At 45.7% G+C, this 19,504-nt stretch overlaps 1 protein-coding gene across 1 annotated transcript; it reads right to left on the bottom strand.

Annotated features, from left to right (window-relative positions):
- Window positions 1–8,319: 8,319 nt before the first annotated feature.
- RTCB (RNA 2',3'-cyclic phosphate and 5'-OH ligase) lies at window positions 8,320–19,157 on the bottom strand. Its single transcript, XM_064702506.1, has 12 exons — window positions 18,942–19,157; window positions 18,765–18,843; window positions 17,785–17,852; window positions 16,204–16,303; window positions 14,974–15,130; window positions 14,222–14,378; window positions 12,947–13,106; window positions 12,450–12,625; window positions 11,772–11,960; window positions 11,187–11,297; window positions 10,375–10,494; window positions 8,320–9,340 (listed from the first exon to the last, which is right to left on the bottom strand). Exons 1-12 carry the CDS (start codon window positions 19,032–19,034, stop codon window positions 9,233–9,235), a joined length of 1,518 nt encoding a protein of 505 aa, XP_064558576.1. The 5' UTR covers window positions 19,035–19,157; the 3' UTR covers window positions 8,320–9,232.
- Between the last annotated feature and the right edge of the window lie 347 nt (window positions 19,158–19,504).

Genomic DNA, 19,504 nt, shown 5'->3' with positions numbered 1-19,504 from the left:
AAGCGTGGCCCACCTCTTGCTTCTGTGCTGGGAACACCAGTAGATCCTGCCCCACTGGAAAACATCGCCAGACTGCCCCTGTAATGCTTTACCAGGAGCTGTTTGCATGGGTTTCTTGTTCCCTGCATGAGTGGAAGCACCCAGGGCTCCTGTGCTTGTAGATAAACCTGCCCTTGCAAGTTACCCAGCTCTGGTATTGCAGAGCTGGCAGCTATTCTATTCTATTCTATTCTATTCTATTCTATTCTATTCTATTCTATTCTATTCTATTCTATTCTATTCTATTCTGTTCTGTTCTGTTCTGTTCTGTTCTGTTCTGTTCTACCCTATCCCATCCCATCCCATCCCATCCCATCCCATTCCCTTATATTACAGTTGCAGTGAGGGTGGCAGGGACAAATAAATCTCTCTACCAGGCTGTCATGACAACAATGCCGCTGGCATCCTCCTTGCCATGAGCATTCCACTGCTGACCAATGCAGACCACTGCTGGAGCCAGGCAAAAAGCCATGAAAAGCCCTGCCCTGTTCCCCTGTTTCCTCCCTCAGCCCCCAGCCCCGGCAGTTTGCCCCCAACACACCTGGGCGATGCTGCTGCAGCCCTGGTTCACAGGGGCAATGCCCCATTGCAGGCAGTGGTGCAGATCCTGAGGGCCCTGTTAGGACAGATCAAAGCTGTCAGCATGACAAGCAGTACAAATGCAAGGAATTTGTCTCTGTTTATGCAGTGTGCTCCATAGCTTTGCATTTTGCAGCACCATGAAAGCTTTAAAATTTCCATTTACATTAACAAGCCCATAAAGCATAAGGTTATTAAGCGGTGTTTATATTATCCTGAGAAGCTCATTCAGTTACCAGCTGGTTCAATTTTTACTAAAAGCAAGTTTCATGAGGGTGCTGAGCTGGAGCTGCATGTGTTGGGGGAGCTTGCTTTGAAAAGACAGAACAGCAGCAATGCCACCACCATGAAACAGCTGAATTGCTCTGTGCTACAAGTGGTCAGTGCCTTCAGAGGTGAATGAAATTAGCTGGCTCTGTGATTGAAAAACATGTTGCATTTAAACATTTTTAAATTTGCTTCTGACAAAACTCTTTGAGCATTGGTTAGTTTCTGCAAACTTTACTGGAATTTCACTGTCACTGCCTTAAGGAGTACTTTTACAGTCTCAGGATTATTTTTTTCCTAAGAACAGTCTAGTGGGGTCTCTGGCCAGACTTTCAATGGCTGAAGCAGAGGGTAAGAAGAGCATCCCTGAGAAAGCCACTGGTGAGTTCCCACATAGTCCGTGATTGCAAGAGATGAAGAGTGCAGCACTGAAGCCTGGCATGCAGGTGTAGGCACAGATCCGAGTGGGGCAAACACCACAGAGCACCTGGGAGAGCAGGCACCAGGGGCTGGAGAGCAGGGCTGGAGCGTGGGCAGGTGTCAGCTGGTACAACCTGGGACTCAGGTGTGACAATAGCAGCAGCAACCCCTGCCCAGCAATCATCAGGATGTGTGTTTTACTTTATACCTGAAGTTTTACAGATAAGAAAAATATTATTCTGCCAATCTGTAAATGAGGCTGTTTTCAGTTTGGAAGAATATAATGAGAAACAATGTAAAAAAAATATATTTGTATTGAGTCATGCCCACAAAACAGAGGCAATTTTTGAGTTTATTTTTGTTTTCTGCAAGCATTCCCTTCTTTCAGCTAGCCCTAACTTTTAATGCTGAGAACGAAGTTCACAAGTGTATGCTCAAATATTGACAGCAACTTCACTGCAACAATTAGGAAAGTGACTTAGCAGATCTGAAGGCTTAAGGCTTCCACACCATGAAACATGTGAATGGGAAATTCATTAGACTTATTTAAAGTTTACTTGGAAAGGTTTAAGAAAAGGTAGTTTGTAGGGCAGAGTAAAAAAAGTTCAAAAGGTTTGAAGAGCTGTTGAGATTTCTGGAAGATCACGTGCTAATTTTTAATGAGACTCATTGGGATGGAGCTCTTTGGAAAACAGGTTTTATAGTGAAATTTCCAGTGCCTCTTCATTTCAGCCAGGTTTTAGATAAAAGTATATCAACACAAATGTTCCAAAGGAAAAGTGTGTATAAACCAGGCTGCCAGATAGAACTAGGAGTATATTCCACCTGGTTCATTATGGATGTAAGACAACACTTCCATGGTTAAATTAAATTATATCCGTCTTTCCTGATTTTTTTTTAATCCTAAATTCAGTGGGACAAACTTACCTCCTCATGAAAGATCTGGCAGCTCCCTCGGTGTCCTGAACCCTATCCAACTGATAATTAGACTTGTTTGAAATCGGGTAGCTGAGAAGTAGCCTCCAGCCACTCAACAAAGGCTCCTCCAGTGCTCTGAGCAGGCTGTGCTTCCTTCTCCTCATCTGCCGCCTGCTGAAACACATTTGCAGGGTCTCCTGAAGCCTCTAAGGCTTTTCCTGAGATCTGGTGGAACCAGACCTGGTATCTCATGGAGTGTCATCACATGCAGAGACAAAGAAACATCCCCACAGGCATAGTTAATGCAGTCAAACCTTAATGACTTTTTTTCCTTCCCCCTCCAGTTGCAAATGTATAATTAATCTCAGTTCAAATTTACATGTTTGATCTATTTCCTTTAGGCTTCAGATGTCTTTGAAGGAAGGGGAAGAGCCTGTGATTTGATCTGAGGTGCCTGGGATAGGCTCGGTGTTTACATGGACAGACCTGCATGCCCAGAGCTGGTCAGGCATGGAGAGCTCCCAGCCTGCAGCCCTGGGGCAGCAGGGCAGTGGCTGAGGTGCTTCCAAGCTGGGCTGCAGGAGCCCCTTCACCCCAAAAAAAACATTTCCCCAGGGCTCCCATGAGCAGTGAGGGCACCCACAGCCAGGAGACAGGAACCTCCTGTGGACAAGAGCCAGAGCAGGAGCCACCCCTCCCCTGAACAGACCCCCTGAGCCCCCGCTCCCACAGCATAACAGAAATGAAAGGGGTAGGGATGAAGGATGTTTCCACTTCAAACAGGGAAATTTCCATTTGAAGTGCTGTCTTGAGTCAAATCCTCCCCAGCAGCACTTTGTTCCCCTCACTTGCGTGTATCAATTTCTTCTGACAACAGTTTCGTGGCTTCGGGATAAAAAAGCCCAACTCCACTGAATTACATTTTACACCTACAGACAGACCATGGAGATTAAAATTCTTTGGCTGAGTCACCAAAGATGGGAGGGGGGGAGATGGGTCCACCAGGCACTGTGAAAGGTGGGTTGAACACAAACCACAGTGAACCCAGCCTTTCATCCCTGGTGGTGCCATGGAGCCTGGGGAGGGTGGTAGGTGCAGGTGGCAAAGGCAGAGCTGAGGTGACACTGGCACGAGAGGCCCTGCAGGCTGGGGAAGTGGACTCTGGCACTGACTCAGGGCCCATCACATCTCATGGCACGACACTAAGGGCTAGCTCCCATGGTAAACATGGCTAGCTGAAGAGCAGAACAATTTCTGGTTGATCCATAAGGATATGTTTGAAACCAAAGGTGGAGGCCTTTTAATTGTTTTCTTCCCTGACATGCAGCATTTTAATTTGATCTTTAGAGTTCAAGGTTTTTCAGGTAGGACTGTGAAGTGTGATGTAAAGGAAAATGAACCTCCATGTGCTGACATCCATTGCTGAATGTTTCCTGACTGAAAGCATTCACCTAACACCGCCCCTTTCCCTGGTCCACCCTGAAAGAGCAACCCGACACCCTCTCAGCTTCTGCCCCTTAGCACACAAAGATGGCACATTGAGCATTTTACATGGGCACAGAGGAATTTAGGCACTCACTAACACTGAACTCCAGGAGAGAGTCTGGCTCAGTGGCTCTGTGTTCTAGCCAGAAGACGAGGAAAAAGTTATTCTAAATTTTGCTGTGACTACTTGAAATTCAGAACAGCTTACACTCTCTCCTACTTGCAGTTTGGATTGTGAGAGGAATGAACCCATCCCTCCAGCTGCACTGAAGCCTCAGGAGAAGCCAGCACACACTGAGCATGGGACAGCTGAGGCCACGCTTCACAGAGAGGTACCACTGTGATCAGCAGCACTCATAGGTGCAAAAGGATCTGGTCCCTGAATCACAGACTCGTATTTAAATAGGAAAGACAAATAAAAAGTGAGATTGAAGGAATTAATTTTTATTCCCATTTGCAAATAGAGCACCAAGACACGGGAAGATGGAGTGACTTGGTACAGACTGGAAAATCCATGAGGGATTTGAATGTCTGAGCCTTAAGCTGAACTTTTCTTTCCAGGACCAGTCTGTGATGGAGGATTCACTTTCTGCCAGAGAAGCAGGGGAAAAGGAGACAGCAACGGCGCTTTTGGCTGCTATTGATAATCATCAAATTGTTGGAATTTCTAACTGAGAGACAAGGAAAGGAATATTGGCACAAGCAGGGCTTTGTGTTTCTCTATCAAGATAAAACTTCTGCCTCATCCACTGGCCATTAATAGAAGAGCTCATGGGGTCTGGCAGAAGAGCAGCCAGCAGGCTGCACATCTCCTGGACTTCCTGATGAGACTTGTGAAGGCCAGCTCACCCCACAGCCCTGGAGTGAGGATAGGACAGGAGCTTAGCTGCTGGCACACCGTGCCTGCAGGCAGGGCTCTCCCTCCCTGCTCGCTGGCAGCTGCCCAGGGGCACTGCAGTCCCCCTGAGCTCCCTTCCCTGGGGAGAGATGCTGTGCCATGGAGGGCCCACTGGGGCTGCTGGGGTAGGAGGGCACCCAGCACTGCCTGCACCCACAGGCACCCTCCTGCCAGCACAGCCCCACGTCTCGGGCTGGGCAAAGGCTCCCGGATGGAGTTTTCTCCTCCTCTGCAGGGCTCAGTTCTTCCACCATGAAAGGGCTCCAGCCCTGCAGACATGCACAGCTTGTGTCAGAAGATGGGCAAAGACCTTTCTGGGTAGATTCAAAATATACAGATACTCAAAATACTCAAAATGGAGAGAAAGGGCTTGTCATGGCTCTGTGTATCTGCCTGACAAAAACACTCCAATGAAAGGCGGAGAAAATCCCTTTAGCAACAGCTACAGTATAAATACCTTTGAGGGAAAGAATAATTTACAATGATACCTTTTCAGTCCTCATCCAAGAATTGGTTAAACATTTGGCAGGGAAACAGTAGAGGAACTCATCAGCCTACCTATGGTTTTAAAGGTTGATAACTTGTCTGTGAATGACACAAATTTAAAGCACCACAATAACAAGCGTTAGTTAAAAATAAAACAAGCAGGTTTTTGGTTTGTTTGGTTTTAAGATTAAAAGCACAAACAGGTTACAATTCTTAAGAGCTGAGAGCTGGGTAACCAGGTGGTTTCTTGGAATAGGCTCCAATATACAAGGCTGACTCAAACACCTCAGCATGTGAGGGCAGCCTAGCCCCTGCGTGCCTTTTGCTAACCTAGTAAATGTTAAATTAAGTGCTGGCAGATGATTCAACTTCCCTTTCCTGGTCATAATCTCCGCAATTAAGACTAGTGACTATTTTGGTTTCTGAATTTATATATACAACATGACCCAAAGCAGTCTTATGGGGTTTGGGAACAAGGGTGCACCAAGATGGGGATGTGCTGAGCACTATGACAGCCAGCAGCAGCTCCTCAGGCAGGGGATGGTTGGCTGCCTGAGGAGACCAAGCTGCACATCTGCCATGGGGGACAGAGGGATTTCTGTGCACATCTGCCATGGGGGACAGAGGGATTTCTGTGCCCTCTGCTCTCCCACCTCACGCATTGCTCAGCATGACCCCCACCCTCCTGCTACATATTGCAAACAAAAACCCCACCAGAAACCACATAATTATTGGTGTTTGTGAGTGCCAGGAAGTCACCCTCTTCTTCCTCCCATAGTGCAGAGGACAAAGCACCTGTACCCAGTATCTCCCCGTCTGGGGACTGCAGAGCTCCTGCTCTTCCACAGTACACCTCCCACTGCCACCTTTCCAGTCAGAAAAACAAATCTAAAACAAATTTGTGGTGATCAAAACCATTTGGGCTAGGATAGGGCTCCAGAGAGCAAAGCGAATGCCAGGTACAGCAGGGCTGGCTGCTGCAGTGAAGCTTTCCTGCAAGCAGGGAGTGTGCTGGCACACACTGCAGGAGGGACATGGCTCTGTCTGATTGCTCTGGGGCAGTGGGGGGAGAAGAGGCCAGTTAAGTGTGTTTATGTTTGAGAAGAACAAAGGAGAGTGGAGGAGAGTGGGGTGCCTGTGCCAGAGATGTGTCAGAGATCACTTGCTCCTCCTGGGCCAGAACACCAGCCTGGGACCACCAGCGTAGGGGGAAGTGGTGTGTGCAGAGCTGCATTTCCAGCAGGCAAAGGCAGAGCAGAGGGAAGAGGAATCCCAGAATCCCACTTAGGATGGTGACAAATGTGACACCAGGCGATAAACATCAGACACCAGGCTCCCAACCCGTGAGGTGTGCAGTATGGTGCAAATACACCCCAGCAGCTTACCTGGCTGCGCTCAGGTTTCCCTTGGGAGAGGCTGAATTCAGGAAGTTAGGCACCTGGGGAACACAAAGTGTGACCAAGTCAAGGGAGGCCATCAGCTGCACCCCAGCGGTGAGTGCTGCCCCTTCCAGCTGCCACTGCACCCCACAAACAGCACCCCCAGCTTGGGGTGCAATCCCAGGGCTTTCTGAGAGTCACCCAAAGGCAACTGAAGTGCAGACAGTGCAGACACTCTGTGCAAGCCAACAAACCTTCTGCTGCAGACCACAGATGAGTGAATCAGCTGAACTTAGGCAGGGAACAGCTGAGTGCCTGTGCAGCAGAAGTGTGCAGCAGTGCCAAGGGTAGATGTAGACCAGATCTCCTAAGTGTGGTATCCCAGGGAAAAAAGGGCCTAGCACTCATTCACCAAGGCTTTTTCAGTCTCTTGGGGAGGAAAGTGCATCATCAACAGGAATTTCTTAGAGTTCTTAGTAATCCCCCATGGAAGCAGAGATAGTTCAATAATCACACTGGTTCTTTGGTGTTGTCAAAATGCTCCTGCAGATCCATCTGTATTTCAGCACATGAAATTTAATACTGCATGTCTTCTCTACCTAACACCTCTTATAATTTATTTTTTAAAATGCAGAATAAAAAAAAAGTTGGTGGACAACCCTATTTGCAGAAAAAAGACACACTTGAACTGGAAAAAAAATCCTGGTTCAAACAAAGAACTGGGAGACATCTTACATTTTTCCTTTCATTTTTAGGTGGTAAGGAAACCAGCACTTGACTTCATACAGCAAAATATATAACCAAAACTAACACCAGCTTTGTAACAGGAAACCAAAACTGACAGCTCTTCTTGCAATCTTGACTGCTAATGCATAAACACTGATGATCAGAGGTCATAAGGCATGCATCCCATGCATATGACAGCACCTCCATGGTACTTATGATTTCTGCTTGTAAAAAACTTAAATTTGTCCCTTAATGGTAACAGTAAGTAGAAGTTGGAAGGAGAACTGTATTTGTGAAATGCTTATTTTTAAATGTGAATTTTTTTATATGTGAATTTTTTCCCCTTACATTCCACATCAAAGAAGCTGAAGTATTTATAGACAGAAACTTGTGCAAGGAACATAGACTTTTGTAGAAGATTTGAGACCAATTTTTCTTTCAGTCACTGGAGTCTAATTCACATTTCTAGGTGAAATGATTTTTGTTTTAAACTCAGCAAGTATGTCTCAGACCTCTGAAATGTCAATCTGGAAGTGTTCCACTGAAGAAAGGAGGGGGAAACAAGAAACTGTAAGTTCAAACCCGTAAGAACTCATAGCAGTGTCTATAAGCACATGTGCTGCTTCTGAACCTGCACAAACACAGTATTTGAACCTAAAAACCCCGTAAGAACAAAGGGATTACAACAGTGAAATGCCATTATGCCTTCTAAGATCCTGCACTTAAAGGGATGTTTCATCAAAAGGCACTGCAGTCCATCAATCACCATCTGCTCCCCTTACAGAGTCCTTGGCAGGCTCCCCTGTGGCTTTGGGCTGTTGTTTCCCTGCAGCCGCCCTCTTGTGCCGGCATCCAGCCTTGCAGGCAGCCTGGTGGTGGGCTCGGTGGTGGGCTCGGCAGGACAGGTAACAGCCAACACACTCCTGTCAAAACCGAGCTGGGAAAACAGCACTGCACTGCCCTTCCTTGTATCCTGCAGAAATCCTGCCATCTCCACATTCTCTGCAAGATCCATCACCTGAAGTCACAAAAGGCAGCGCGTTTCAAGCTCGTATGTGGCTAAAATGTCTGTTGGCTGCTTTCAAGTACACAGAATAAACGTGACACAGACACACTGCCACATCCATCTTCCCATTTTATTGTAATCCCCAAAATGATCCAGTGGGGATGGTCAACTTCCCCTCCAGCCTTGGTTAATGAATGTAAAAGAAACACTCTAAGTCCCACTGCATTGGGCCTGACTCCGAAACTGGGCTCCATTGAATCAGAGCTGTGGGACACAGTGAGCAGCATTACCCAACCCAACTTTCACATGCTCAGAGCTTCTTAAAATGTTGGATTAGCACATCCCTAAGTTAAGTCACAACTTTTACTAGGCAAACAAAACCTCTCAAGGCAACATACTCAGTTCTACTCAGATTTTCCAAAAACCTGTGGAATGCCTACTTGTCCTGAGCCAAATTCACCAGGTGCTGTGTTAAATGGGAGAGGCTGGGGTAAGACAGTGTCTCCAGCTTAGCTAGCCCCTCTCAACCTGAGCAGGAGACTAGTCCCAACTGCAGATTTCTTACCCAATTACCAGAAAACATGCAGCAGTACAGACTATGTAGTGCAACACCTTGTCTATCAGAGTACTTCCACATGTAGAAAGAGCTCCAGGCACTCAGGTGGGGTGACAGCAGCTCTGGTTCAAACACCACCTTCAATGATGGAGGTGGTCTTGCAGCACAGCACTTAGTGACAACTCAGGCAAGTCTGAAGTCCTGCCTGAGCAGGGAAATGGAGGAAGGACTGCATATAAAAACCAAGACTTACGTATTTCTTTGCCCCGTCCTCACAGGAAAACAACGCCATATAACAAGGAGGAGGGGCATTAATTATGGCTAGGAGTGGTAAAAATAGGTGTATCCTCAGCTGTTGTTTCCAGAACAGGAATGTGATATTTGAGCATCCTACAGAGCCCAAGAGGTGTGGGAAGATGATAACTCTAGTCAGTTTTGTGTAAGGCCTGGAGACATGGGTGCCTTGTTGGCTCCTAGCCTTTTATAACAGCAATAGGTCTCAGTTTAATGGCTTTCTTGCTGATGCCAGCTTCATGGCAGGTGTTAACCACATCAGTCACGTTCTTGTAAGACTCTGGTGCCTGGAGGGGGGGAAAAAAAAGAAAAGACAAAACTATAAACAACTGATAGTCACAGGAAATCAGGCGTGGGCTTTTGAAATCCACTCTTCACAAAAATAACCATGTCAATGAAGAGTGTAGAAGTAAGTGAACATATAGAGAATCTGTCCACCTGATGGATCTAAGAAATGTGTAAGACACTTAGCTTTCCAAATAAGCTCTCATCATATTTCAGATAAAATATTAGCTATTTTAATCCAGTTTTTCAGATAATGAGTGCCCCAGCATGTTAGAATTGCAAGCCTCATTATCTAGTAGGAAGTGATTCCAACTTGTTCTTTACAGGTTGCCTTTAAGTTTTATCTTCACTGCTCCTTAGTGACAGCAGTCAAGGTTTAACTCTAGATTTTCCCCCTCTGGCCCCTATTCTGACAAGGAAGCTGCTCTTAAATACAGACTTTAATGTGATCAATATGTTCATATAACACCAACACCCAGAAAAGCATAGTGCCAAATGATTAACACTTTTATGAGTGAGGTTGTGAACAGAAAAGGCATGCTCACATTAATGCAGAAGAACTGGAAGTCATAATACTCCAAGTTCTCTGACCATTCAGAGTTCTCTTCTTAAGCAAATATAGGAGTTCATCTTAAAAGAGGATCTTTCAAGATGCTACTAATCTACATGAAAGCTGCCGAGTAAGGTAAATTTAAGGCAGGGAGAACACCATTCAAGAAGAAAATCCATAAAACATAGCTACTTTTGTAGATGCTCACACAAAGACAGCAATTATCCCTATCACCAGGCAGAAGAGGAAAAAACATACCCCCAAAACCTGTCAATCAGGCATCTCGCCTTTCAGCATGCTTTTAGGTTAGAGAACATTTTACATCATTTTCCAAAAAAATTTACAGCTCTATCAGAAATCACACAAGCTGCATATTTACAGTACTGACAATTGCTTAGCACTGCAAAAAATCAGGTCAGGGAGGGTCATTCAGCCAGGGAGCAAGACCCTCCTTTTCCTTCTAAGATAATGAAGTACTAAACTCACTTCTTCCATGACCAGTTTGGGAGAAGCAACACGGATGGCAATGCCCATGTCAGCCAGCTTGTCCAGTACGTCCTGGAAGTCCAAGTTACGTCGAGATTTGGCTCGAGACAGTGCACGACCCTAGGCCAACAGTTGTGTTAGTTCTACTTTTTGTAGCAGTTTGGAAAAACAAAACTCTTTCTCATCAAAAAAACCCATTATTGCATTATAAGCAAACACAGAATGACTGAGAGCATAGACCACAGTAAATCTGAAGACAGGAAATTAATTTGGCCTTCAGGTCACTGGCTCCTGCAAAATCACACCTCTGGTATGATGAGTAGGAAAGTTTCATTTGTATAACACACTTGTCTGCAAGTGTCATTTTACCCAAACCAAACAGTATTCAGGACTTGGAATTTACTGGAAGACGCTTCTCTTCCTCAGTCATTGTCTCACACTATGAATAACAGGGGAGAAAACACCTTTTAACTACTGAGGAGTTTTATATATAGACAGCCTCAGCCCAGTTAACCCCCTAGTTAGCTCAGAGGTATCAGAATTTCGTAAAATAAGCTTATTCTCCATATCTTCATCCTAACATCTGCCTTATAAAGAGCAGTATCCCCTAGGTTTTCTGCAGAAGGAGTCATAACTACTCAGTAAGGGACCAAGACTTCTACCTTGCAGTTCTCCTGGGCAAGGACTACTGGCAAGGCTAATGTCTGCTTGTATGACCACCAGAGGAATCACAAATTGGCTGACCCTTCAACAACTTGTTCTCTGGATGAAGTCTCATCCCAATGCCTCCCTGAAATAACTTCTTGACTTACAGCTCCATGGCAAGTAGTTCCAAAGGTCTCAGTCATGCCTTGCTCTGTGCCAGTGAGGACATAGCTGCAGGTGCCCATTGTGCCACCGATCAAAACAGGCTGTCCAGTCAGCTGTGGATGCAAAGCATTCATTCGTAAGAAAAAGCTGAAAAATCTCATTCTTAATAAAAATCTGAGATGAACTGTGTCTCCAGAAAAGGAAGTCAGATTAACATTCCTTGAGAGCATCCCTGGTTGTCTCAGGTGCCTGGAATCAAAGCATTCTAGAAAACTAACTGCTCTGAAAGATGCAGACCAGTAGATCAAAAGCCTTGTGTCCAACAGACAGACAAGGCAAACCACTGAATCCTGAAGTCCATAAAGGACTTCTTTCCTTTCATGTTCTTCCAACCATTTTGTGTCTGGAGCAGAAAGAGAAGCTCAGTGCCCCAAAGATCTAACACACACAGAAGCTGAATACTGCCATCCCACCAGCGTTCCAGTGCTGTTACCTTAAAAAATTAACTCACAGCATTTAGGTATCTGTCTAAAAATTGTCTGATTAATTCAGAATTCTCTATTTCCTTCTCCCAAAGGTAAACTTACTTGATAATCAACAGCAATAAGAGGATGGTGAGGGGGGAAGGCCCTGGTTGATCCCTTTCTGTGCACCAGCAGAGTCCGCTCCTTTCCATCCACCACATGCTGTTCCACCTTGGCAATGTTGTGAGACACATCATAGATAACGTGCATGTCAAGGTCATCTGGGGTTGTGTTGAACACTTTGGCAAAAGCCTAAAAAGAGAACAAATCAGGATGTGAGATACAAGATCATCATAATTCAGCCACAGTGGAACTGAATACAACAGTGCTGAGAATGACAGAATTGGACTGCATAGATTGTTTCTCTGCCCACTGGCAGCTTCCTGTTGTAATTCAGTCAGAAATCAATTAGGCAAATTTGTGCAACTCTGAAAAGCTGGCTTTAGCAACAAAAAACCCCAATTTTAGCAATAAACCCTCAGTTTTCTTATATCCTCTGTTTCCAGCTCAAGGCGTTTTCAAAAATACTGCTTAAGCAGCTTCTGCCAAGTACAACCTGGTGATGTTGAGAGGTTTCAGATAGATTGTCAGGACTACAGCTTTGTGCAAGTCTCTCCGGAAAAAAACAGTTTAAGAAACACACAAATGAAATAAAGTTAAATAGTGCAACTACTCTCTGTTCTCTATGTCAGGGATGAAGCAGGAAAAAAATATCTGCATCAGAGACAACTCTGTTCCTACCTGTCGTGTTAGGAAAGTCATGGAAGAGCGGTTAACCCAGGCATAGTTGCCAGCAGCTGCCATTCCCTTCAGGTAATCCTGTCCCTCTGCAGAGGCAATCCTGGCACACGCCAGCTGCCGATCATTCACTATGATTTTGTCCCGTTTCATAGCTTTTTCCATAGCCACCAGTGCATCTGGAAAATAAACACAGTAAGTCTAAGTGACTTCTTTTTTTGCTGCAATCTTTGAGATTAACAGAGTGTCTGTAATTTATATCCTAAAACTGAGCTCATGTGTCAACGGTCAAGCCCAAGGCCATTTCTCAAATGCAAAAGCAAATCTGTGGCAGAACGTTATCAACTGTTTGCAAACAGATAACACCAGACCAGGCAATTCAGGATCCTCTCAGCAATTCACTGTAGGAAATGCTCTTTGGTGCTGGAATTTGCTGTCAGTGACAAGACCACACTAAGGAGTTTGCCTCACTCCAGGCAGCTACACCAGTCGGATCATACCTGTGGCAACCTGGTGGCCCAGCCCTCTGCTTCCACTGTGGATCATCACGCACACCTGCCCTTTGTGGTCAATGCCCATTTTCTTGGCAGCGTATTCGTTGTAAATCTCATCCACCACCTGGATCTCAGCGTAATGATTTCCAGCTCCCAGGGTGCCCAGCTGCCAAGCACAAAACACTGATCAGACAGGGAGCCTTTGGGAGCACAGGGGAGAGCTACAGCAGCAGGCAATAGGGCAAATTGCTACAGCAAGGTTTTGGGTTTAGAAAAGGTTTTTTGGGGGAAAAATATGCCCATATAAACTGCAAGGAAGTAGAACTCAGTAGCATCACCATTTTCCTTTTTGCTCAAATTTTAACTACCTGTGGTGTTGGAACAAGACTGTGATTAAACAAGAGGAGCAGGATCTACATACAGACTGTGCTGCCACTTTTTTCCAACTTACTTTGGCCTGGATGGGAAGAGTATAGCATATTGAAACTTCAGTTTGTACAGACAAAGCAGACAGGCTTATACTCAGTTATAACTCCACAAAGAAATTACAACATCTTGTTAATTACGTACTTAAAACTTTTCAGTAGATTAAAACAAGATATTCCATTTCCAAGCCCAAATTTTTTCAACTCTGTAACAGATGATTGCTTATTTGCAAGGCAAATGTGAAAATTGGGGACATAACATTATTTTGAGGTTAAATTGCTGTAATTTTGCACCACCCCAATTAATAAAGAATAATATCAATTAGACCAAGAATGTACAAGAAAGCTTTACAAATATGTCATTAGTATAGCCATCTCAAATTGTTCCACACAGAGTAGTGTGAAATATATATAGAAATTAAATCACACTATATACAGAAATTAAATCCAACTCTTAAACTGTGATTCAGTTATGAGCTAGTTCCATTTATTATTGTGTCTTTTCTTGCCCTGCTATTAACTTGCTGAGCAAACATGGACTAAAGTTGAACACTAACTCATCTATCTCTTAAAAACAATGCATCTGGATGTGGAAATGGCACCCAATATAACTTCCAGTACCAGACATTAACAGATGAAAACCTGATGGCCCCAGAGACCTTGGGTAAGCCCAGTATTATTCTCCTCTGTTGCAGCTTTATATAGCATTATTCAGAACTGACCTCCATCTCATCTTTCCCCTGCCCAGAAATGCCAGACAGAGTTTCAAGAAAAGACACAGAATTAGAGAACTACTTTCTAACATCTATATTTGAACCCTGGGAGCATGCACAGCCCCACTGAAAGATAACATTACCTGAGGCAGGCCCCTTTTCTTTGCCCTTGAAGAGACTTTGTTGGGGTCAGCCTGTAGCATTCTTCCATATTCCTCACAGTGCTCCTTGTCCTCTGCCCAGGCGTAGCCCTCTCGGAGAGACCAGTCCACACCCATCTCCAGCGCCTCTTCCAAATCCCTGCAATTACCAAACACCTACACATAAGACGATTATCCTTGGATATCCTCAAAACTCCACTGGATATGGCCTTGTGCAACTTGAGGCCTTTTTTTGACAGACCTAACTTTAGATTTAGATCCTTCCTGCAAGGAGTCGGGTGAGATGACCTCAAAAGATCCCATCCAACCTAAATTACTCTATTATGTTATGGTCAGCCCCCAACTCCTAACAATAAGTCCAGCTTCTTAATACTTCATGAAAGCTCTACAAATATATTAACTTTTGGTACATCATCACTTTTTCCTCTTTGCTGGGTGGGAAATATCCTATTTTCTATCTATAATCCTCTCTTTCAAAAAAGGCCTTTATGTTCATGGAAGTTTTCAGAAGAAATGAGAACCCAGCAAGAACCTTTAAGGGGTTTAAATGGGGGAGGAAAGAGCTGACTGTGCATTGATGATGATGTCAGTCCTGGTAAGGCACACATGCAGAAAGAACAGAGAGCATTCTAGAATTACTTTTCCTTTCTTAAGTCTCTCACTAAGAATCTTGCGTCAAAACAAACAACAGAGATGTCCCCTCTAGAGATGTGTGCACAAAGTCATTCTCTTACTTGGCATTCATGGGGATGACACCTTTGGAGCCAACACCAACAGGAATGTGGTCAAACATAGCCTGGGCGAGCTGTTCTTTCACAGGCTGCACATCGCTTTCGTCCAAATTTGTCCGCAGCAAGCGGACGCCACAGTTGATGTCAAAGCCGACACCACCTGCAAGAGCAGAGAAAGCCATGTCAGGGAGCACGTTCTGAAGGCCGCAATCTCACTCCTTTTCCTGTGACACAATACTGGCAGAAAATAAGCAGAACTGTACTAAGTTTCATTTTAACAGATTTACATGAAGCCTCAGACTCCAAGACATAGCTGTATGATTGCCTACAGAGCTTTCCATTTACAAAGTTACTCCAGCAAGCTGACAAAGAGAAGTGGACACAATTATAAAACACACTGCCCCTAGAAAGAAGAGAGAATGTTCCTGTTCTGCTGCCTAAGGTCAGAAGAAAAGTGACAGATCTTAGAATGGCTCCATGATGTAAAATGCTCTTGAAAGCAATACCCAAAAGTAAGTTCTTTTTTGAATCTTCACTGGAATAAATAATAAATAGTTATAAGACGTAATAAATACTTATAAGGAATACTAAACTTCAGTTCTTGATGTTTTGCTTAACTATTTATAATAGTAAATTCTATAAGGCAACACCAAATGTGAAAGATAATCATGCCACCTTTATTATGAAGGTTCTGCTATTACTAATGTTAGAGGGGAGATACCAAACTAAGAGACTTTGGGTCTCAGTCAATTAGGAACACTTGAACTGATTAAAGCAAAACTAAAACATGAGTATCATGTTTCATGACAACCACACAAGCTTCAGACTGTCAGTAACCAAAGATCTGGGTGTTTACTATAAAGACAGACATACTGTAAAGTCATGTTTTAAGTGGAGAAATATCCTCAAAAGATGTTTTCAAACTACTCAAAGAAACTAGTCAGTTCTTTATCAATCTGGTGAAACAAGGTCAAAGACTTCAGAACTGAAGGACATCACAAGTCCAAGCTGCAACACAAGGGCAATTGTCCCTGTACTGTTTAGCTGTTCTCAGTGTAATGACTTGCTCCATAAAGAATAAACACTCTAAGTGCAAGAATTAAGCACCCCTTAACTTCCTGTAATTCTCTTTTTTTTTTGCTTTGTTTCTGAATGTAAAGTCCTGCCATTTTGAAAAGTATTTTTATGCCATCCCAGATATTTCTCAGAGCAGGTTAAGCCAGTCATCCTTACCTGGTGAAACCACTGCTTCAGGATCACTCATATCAAAGGCAGCCATGTTGCCAATAGCAAATCCATAGCCAGAATGGACATCTGGAAGGCCTATTGATCTCTGAAAGGCAATTTTAAAGCTTTATGAAACTCAATGCTTGCAGAGTAGCCTTGGTTATACTATGCCTTGTGGCAGTGGTTGTCATATTTGCAAACAAATATACCAAAAAGAGAATGGATGTTCAGATGTAGGTGGAGTTAACACATCAACTCAGGTAAGGGTCTAATCTCCTGCACTTACAGAACAGTCAAAAAAAGCAGAGAGCAGATCTCTGAAGCAAACACCCTGTGACTGTTGAAGGAAGGGGACCAGGACACCATTTGGTTCATCACAGGTTCAACCCGGTCCCAGTCCGGTTTATTGAAGAAAGTATCAAACACTTATACATCAAATAATAAGCTTATGAATATTCTGTAAGCCAAGCAATCTATTGGTTAAACTATACCATGAACTCTTCCTCATTCCTTACGGGTTACATCTCTCTTATGTCTCTTTCACTATTTGTTATTATACTACAGCTAGGCCCCAAGGACACGCTATCTTGTAGGTGCAGGACTTGGAATTAGCCACGGTTTTGTACTTTTCCAGTCAGTCAGCCAAACTCCCAACATGTGACACCCAGAAAGTTACCAGAAATTTGAACTTTTCAGTATCTATTAAAGTGCTACCACACACTGAAGTGAACAGTACTTTTGAATGGAATTCTTTGCTTTTTCTGCCTCTCCTTGACATCACCAAGAAATCCTTGGAAAGATTTAGAGAGAAAAAGTAAAGATCTGAATATGTAGATGATTGTAGCATCTTTTTTACAAACTACCAGCCAAAATTCCCATTTTAGAAGGTTGTTATTATTCTACCTTACTCCATTTTGGCCTGACTCCTAAGGCATTTAGTAGCATGATGGTCTGCCTTTTACTGCATCCATAAATTCAAAACTTCTGCCAAAAGAGACAATTTAAAAAATCTGTAATTTGTTGCTTTTATGCAACATTGAATGTGAAAGGGATAATTTCCACATTGTACTTTGAACTTCTTGAAAAGAGTCACAGGTAAGCATTTTCCTCCTGCATCATTATATGTGATGCTTTGCTTCCAAAAAGGCACAGGATGAGGGAAGTCAATGTTGAGTGCATCTGAAGGGTCACAACTCACATGAGGCCAGTAACAATAGTACAGACAATGGTACCACTTCCTGCTCTCTCCACACTTCTCCATGTATTCCAGAGCAGAGGCAATTCAAAACCAACAAGCCATTAGTATGAATAGTGGGAAAAGGTGGCTCAAGAAACTGAAAGAGCACGAAAACCTCCATGTCAAAAGACAAGCAATGAAGTAAGTGGCTGCTTCTCTCTCTGATAACTCAGTTTTGCAGCCTGCCCTTGCAAGCACTCCTTTGTCAGACTCAGGTTCCTAACACACAAACTGCCTTGAGAAGAACTTTGATCCATAGCTCTTCTCATGAGAGAGTTTCCATTTGGAATGCAATAATCTCAGGCAAATGGGAACAGAAAAAGAGCAGATTTTTCAAAGCAGGTACTCACGTGAACAATGCCAGGCAATGCAGCCACATTCCCAATCTGTTTCATAGCAGGCAGGAAGCCACCCGCACCTGAAAAAGATTTTTGAAAAATAGTAATCTGATAATTACCATGATAATCACAATGAAACACTTTCTAAAGAGGCTGTTTAAAACACTGGCAAAAAAGAAGTCAGCCACCAGCAAGACTTCTAACATGGTATAAAGAGCCAGGCATTGTCCACAATCTGCAGTTTCATTAAATGCAGTGTTTATTTCACTGAAGACCAACTTCTGCTGTTTGTACCCATAGTGCGGGGGTCTGTGCTAACAACAGCAGCGTGCTGCCCCAGCCCAGCTGGCGGCTGGGATCCAGCCCTGCACTCCAGCCCCACAGCGAGCAGCCCCAGGCAGCATCCCCCAGTAACTCTGAGCGCGGCATTCAGGGACACTCCGAGCAGCGGCAGCGCTGGCACAGCCCGCCACAGCGGCACTCAGGGACACTCCGAGCAGCGGCAGCGCTGGCACAGCCCGCCACAGCGGCACTCAGGGACACTCCGAGCAGCGGCAGCGCTGGCACAGCCCGCCACAGCGGCCGCGGCCCGAGCGGCGCGCACGGCGGGAGAGCGCGCTCCCGTCCGCCGCCTCTCCGCGCCCGGCGCCGGGCCTGCCCGCTGCACTCTGCGGCTCGCAGAGCGACGTGCGGGATCACAGGACAAGAGGACAGCTTTAAGTTGTGCCGGGAGAGACTGAGCTTGGACATTAGGAGGAAAGTTTTCGCGGAAAGGGTGATTACACGTTGGAATGGGCTGCCTAGGGAGGTAGCGGAAGCACCGTCCCTGGAAGCGTTCAAGGAAAGGATGGAAGGAGCGCTCAGTGCCACGGTCTAGTTGGTATGGTGCTGCTCGGTCACAGACTGGACTCAATGATCTTAGAGGTCTTTTCCAAACCGCCTGATTCTGTGTTACCCCCGGGGTCAGGGGGTCCGCTCCCCGCCGGACCCACCTCCGCCGCGGCAGGCATTGCGCAGCTCCTCGAACATCAGCTTCTCCAGCGGGTCGTTCACGTAGAAAACGCCCTCCACCTGCGGGGAGAGCCGTCAGCCGCCCGGGCCGCCCCGAGCCCGACTCCGCGCCCCTTCCCCGACCCCCACCCCGGGCACCCAGGCCCCGTCCCACGCACACGCATGTTCGGCACGAAGCCCTTCTTGATCCGCCAGCAGTTCTTGTCGATCTTGTCCAGGTACTGCAGCTCATCGTTGTAGCTGCGGCTCATGGCGGCGGCGCTCCCGGTCGGCGGATCCCGATGGCAGCGCCGGCCGGCGGCAGGAACTGACGCGGGCCCGCGGCAGCAGCGGACAGGAGCCGCCGAGGCTCAAACCTCCTCCCTCGGCCCTGCCTCCTGCCGCCGCCGTCCGTCCGTCCGTCCCTCGCTCGTGCCGACGGCTGGCCCGCCCCCAGCGAAGCCCATGCCGGGCCCGTCTCCCTCGATGCTGGGGCAGCCCGCGGCAGGCACTCGGTACCCGGGGCCGGGGTGTGAGAGGGGGCGCAGGGGGCTGGGTTGTACCTGGCTGCCTCCTCCCTCACACCACGTACGGCTTCTGTGGAAAGTTTGTGTGGGGCTAGTTTGTGTGGAAAAGCCCCAAGTATTTTTTTGGAGTGGCTGTGCATGCTGAGCCCCGGGGCAGAGGATCTTTGGGGTGTGTAGGTACCTCCCTGCAGCAGGTGGTATGAGCTCGCTCCGCT

The sequence above is a fragment of the Zonotrichia leucophrys genome, chromosome 1A (assembly GCF_028769735.1).
Source record: "Zonotrichia leucophrys gambelii isolate GWCS_2022_RI chromosome 1A, RI_Zleu_2.0, whole genome shotgun sequence".
NCBI lineage: Eukaryota > Metazoa > Chordata > Aves > Passeriformes > Passerellidae > Zonotrichia > Zonotrichia leucophrys.
Note: the sequence above shows the minus strand (reverse complement) of the source record. Positions and strands in the feature narration are given on the sequence as shown.

Coding starts and splice junctions, on each gene's coding strand:
- RTCB (XM_064702506.1), bottom strand. CDS start 19,034: ATGAGCCGCAGCTACAACGATGAGCTGCAGTACCTGGACAAGATCGAC. Junction 15,131..16,203: donor TGAAGCAGTGGTTTCACCAG/GTAAGGATGACT, acceptor CTGCTCTTGCAG/GTGGTGTCGGCTTTGACATC. Junction 9,341..10,374: donor CCAAACTGGTCATGGAAGAA/GTGAGTTTAGTA, acceptor CCCCCCCTCCAG/GCACCAGAGTCTTACAAGAA.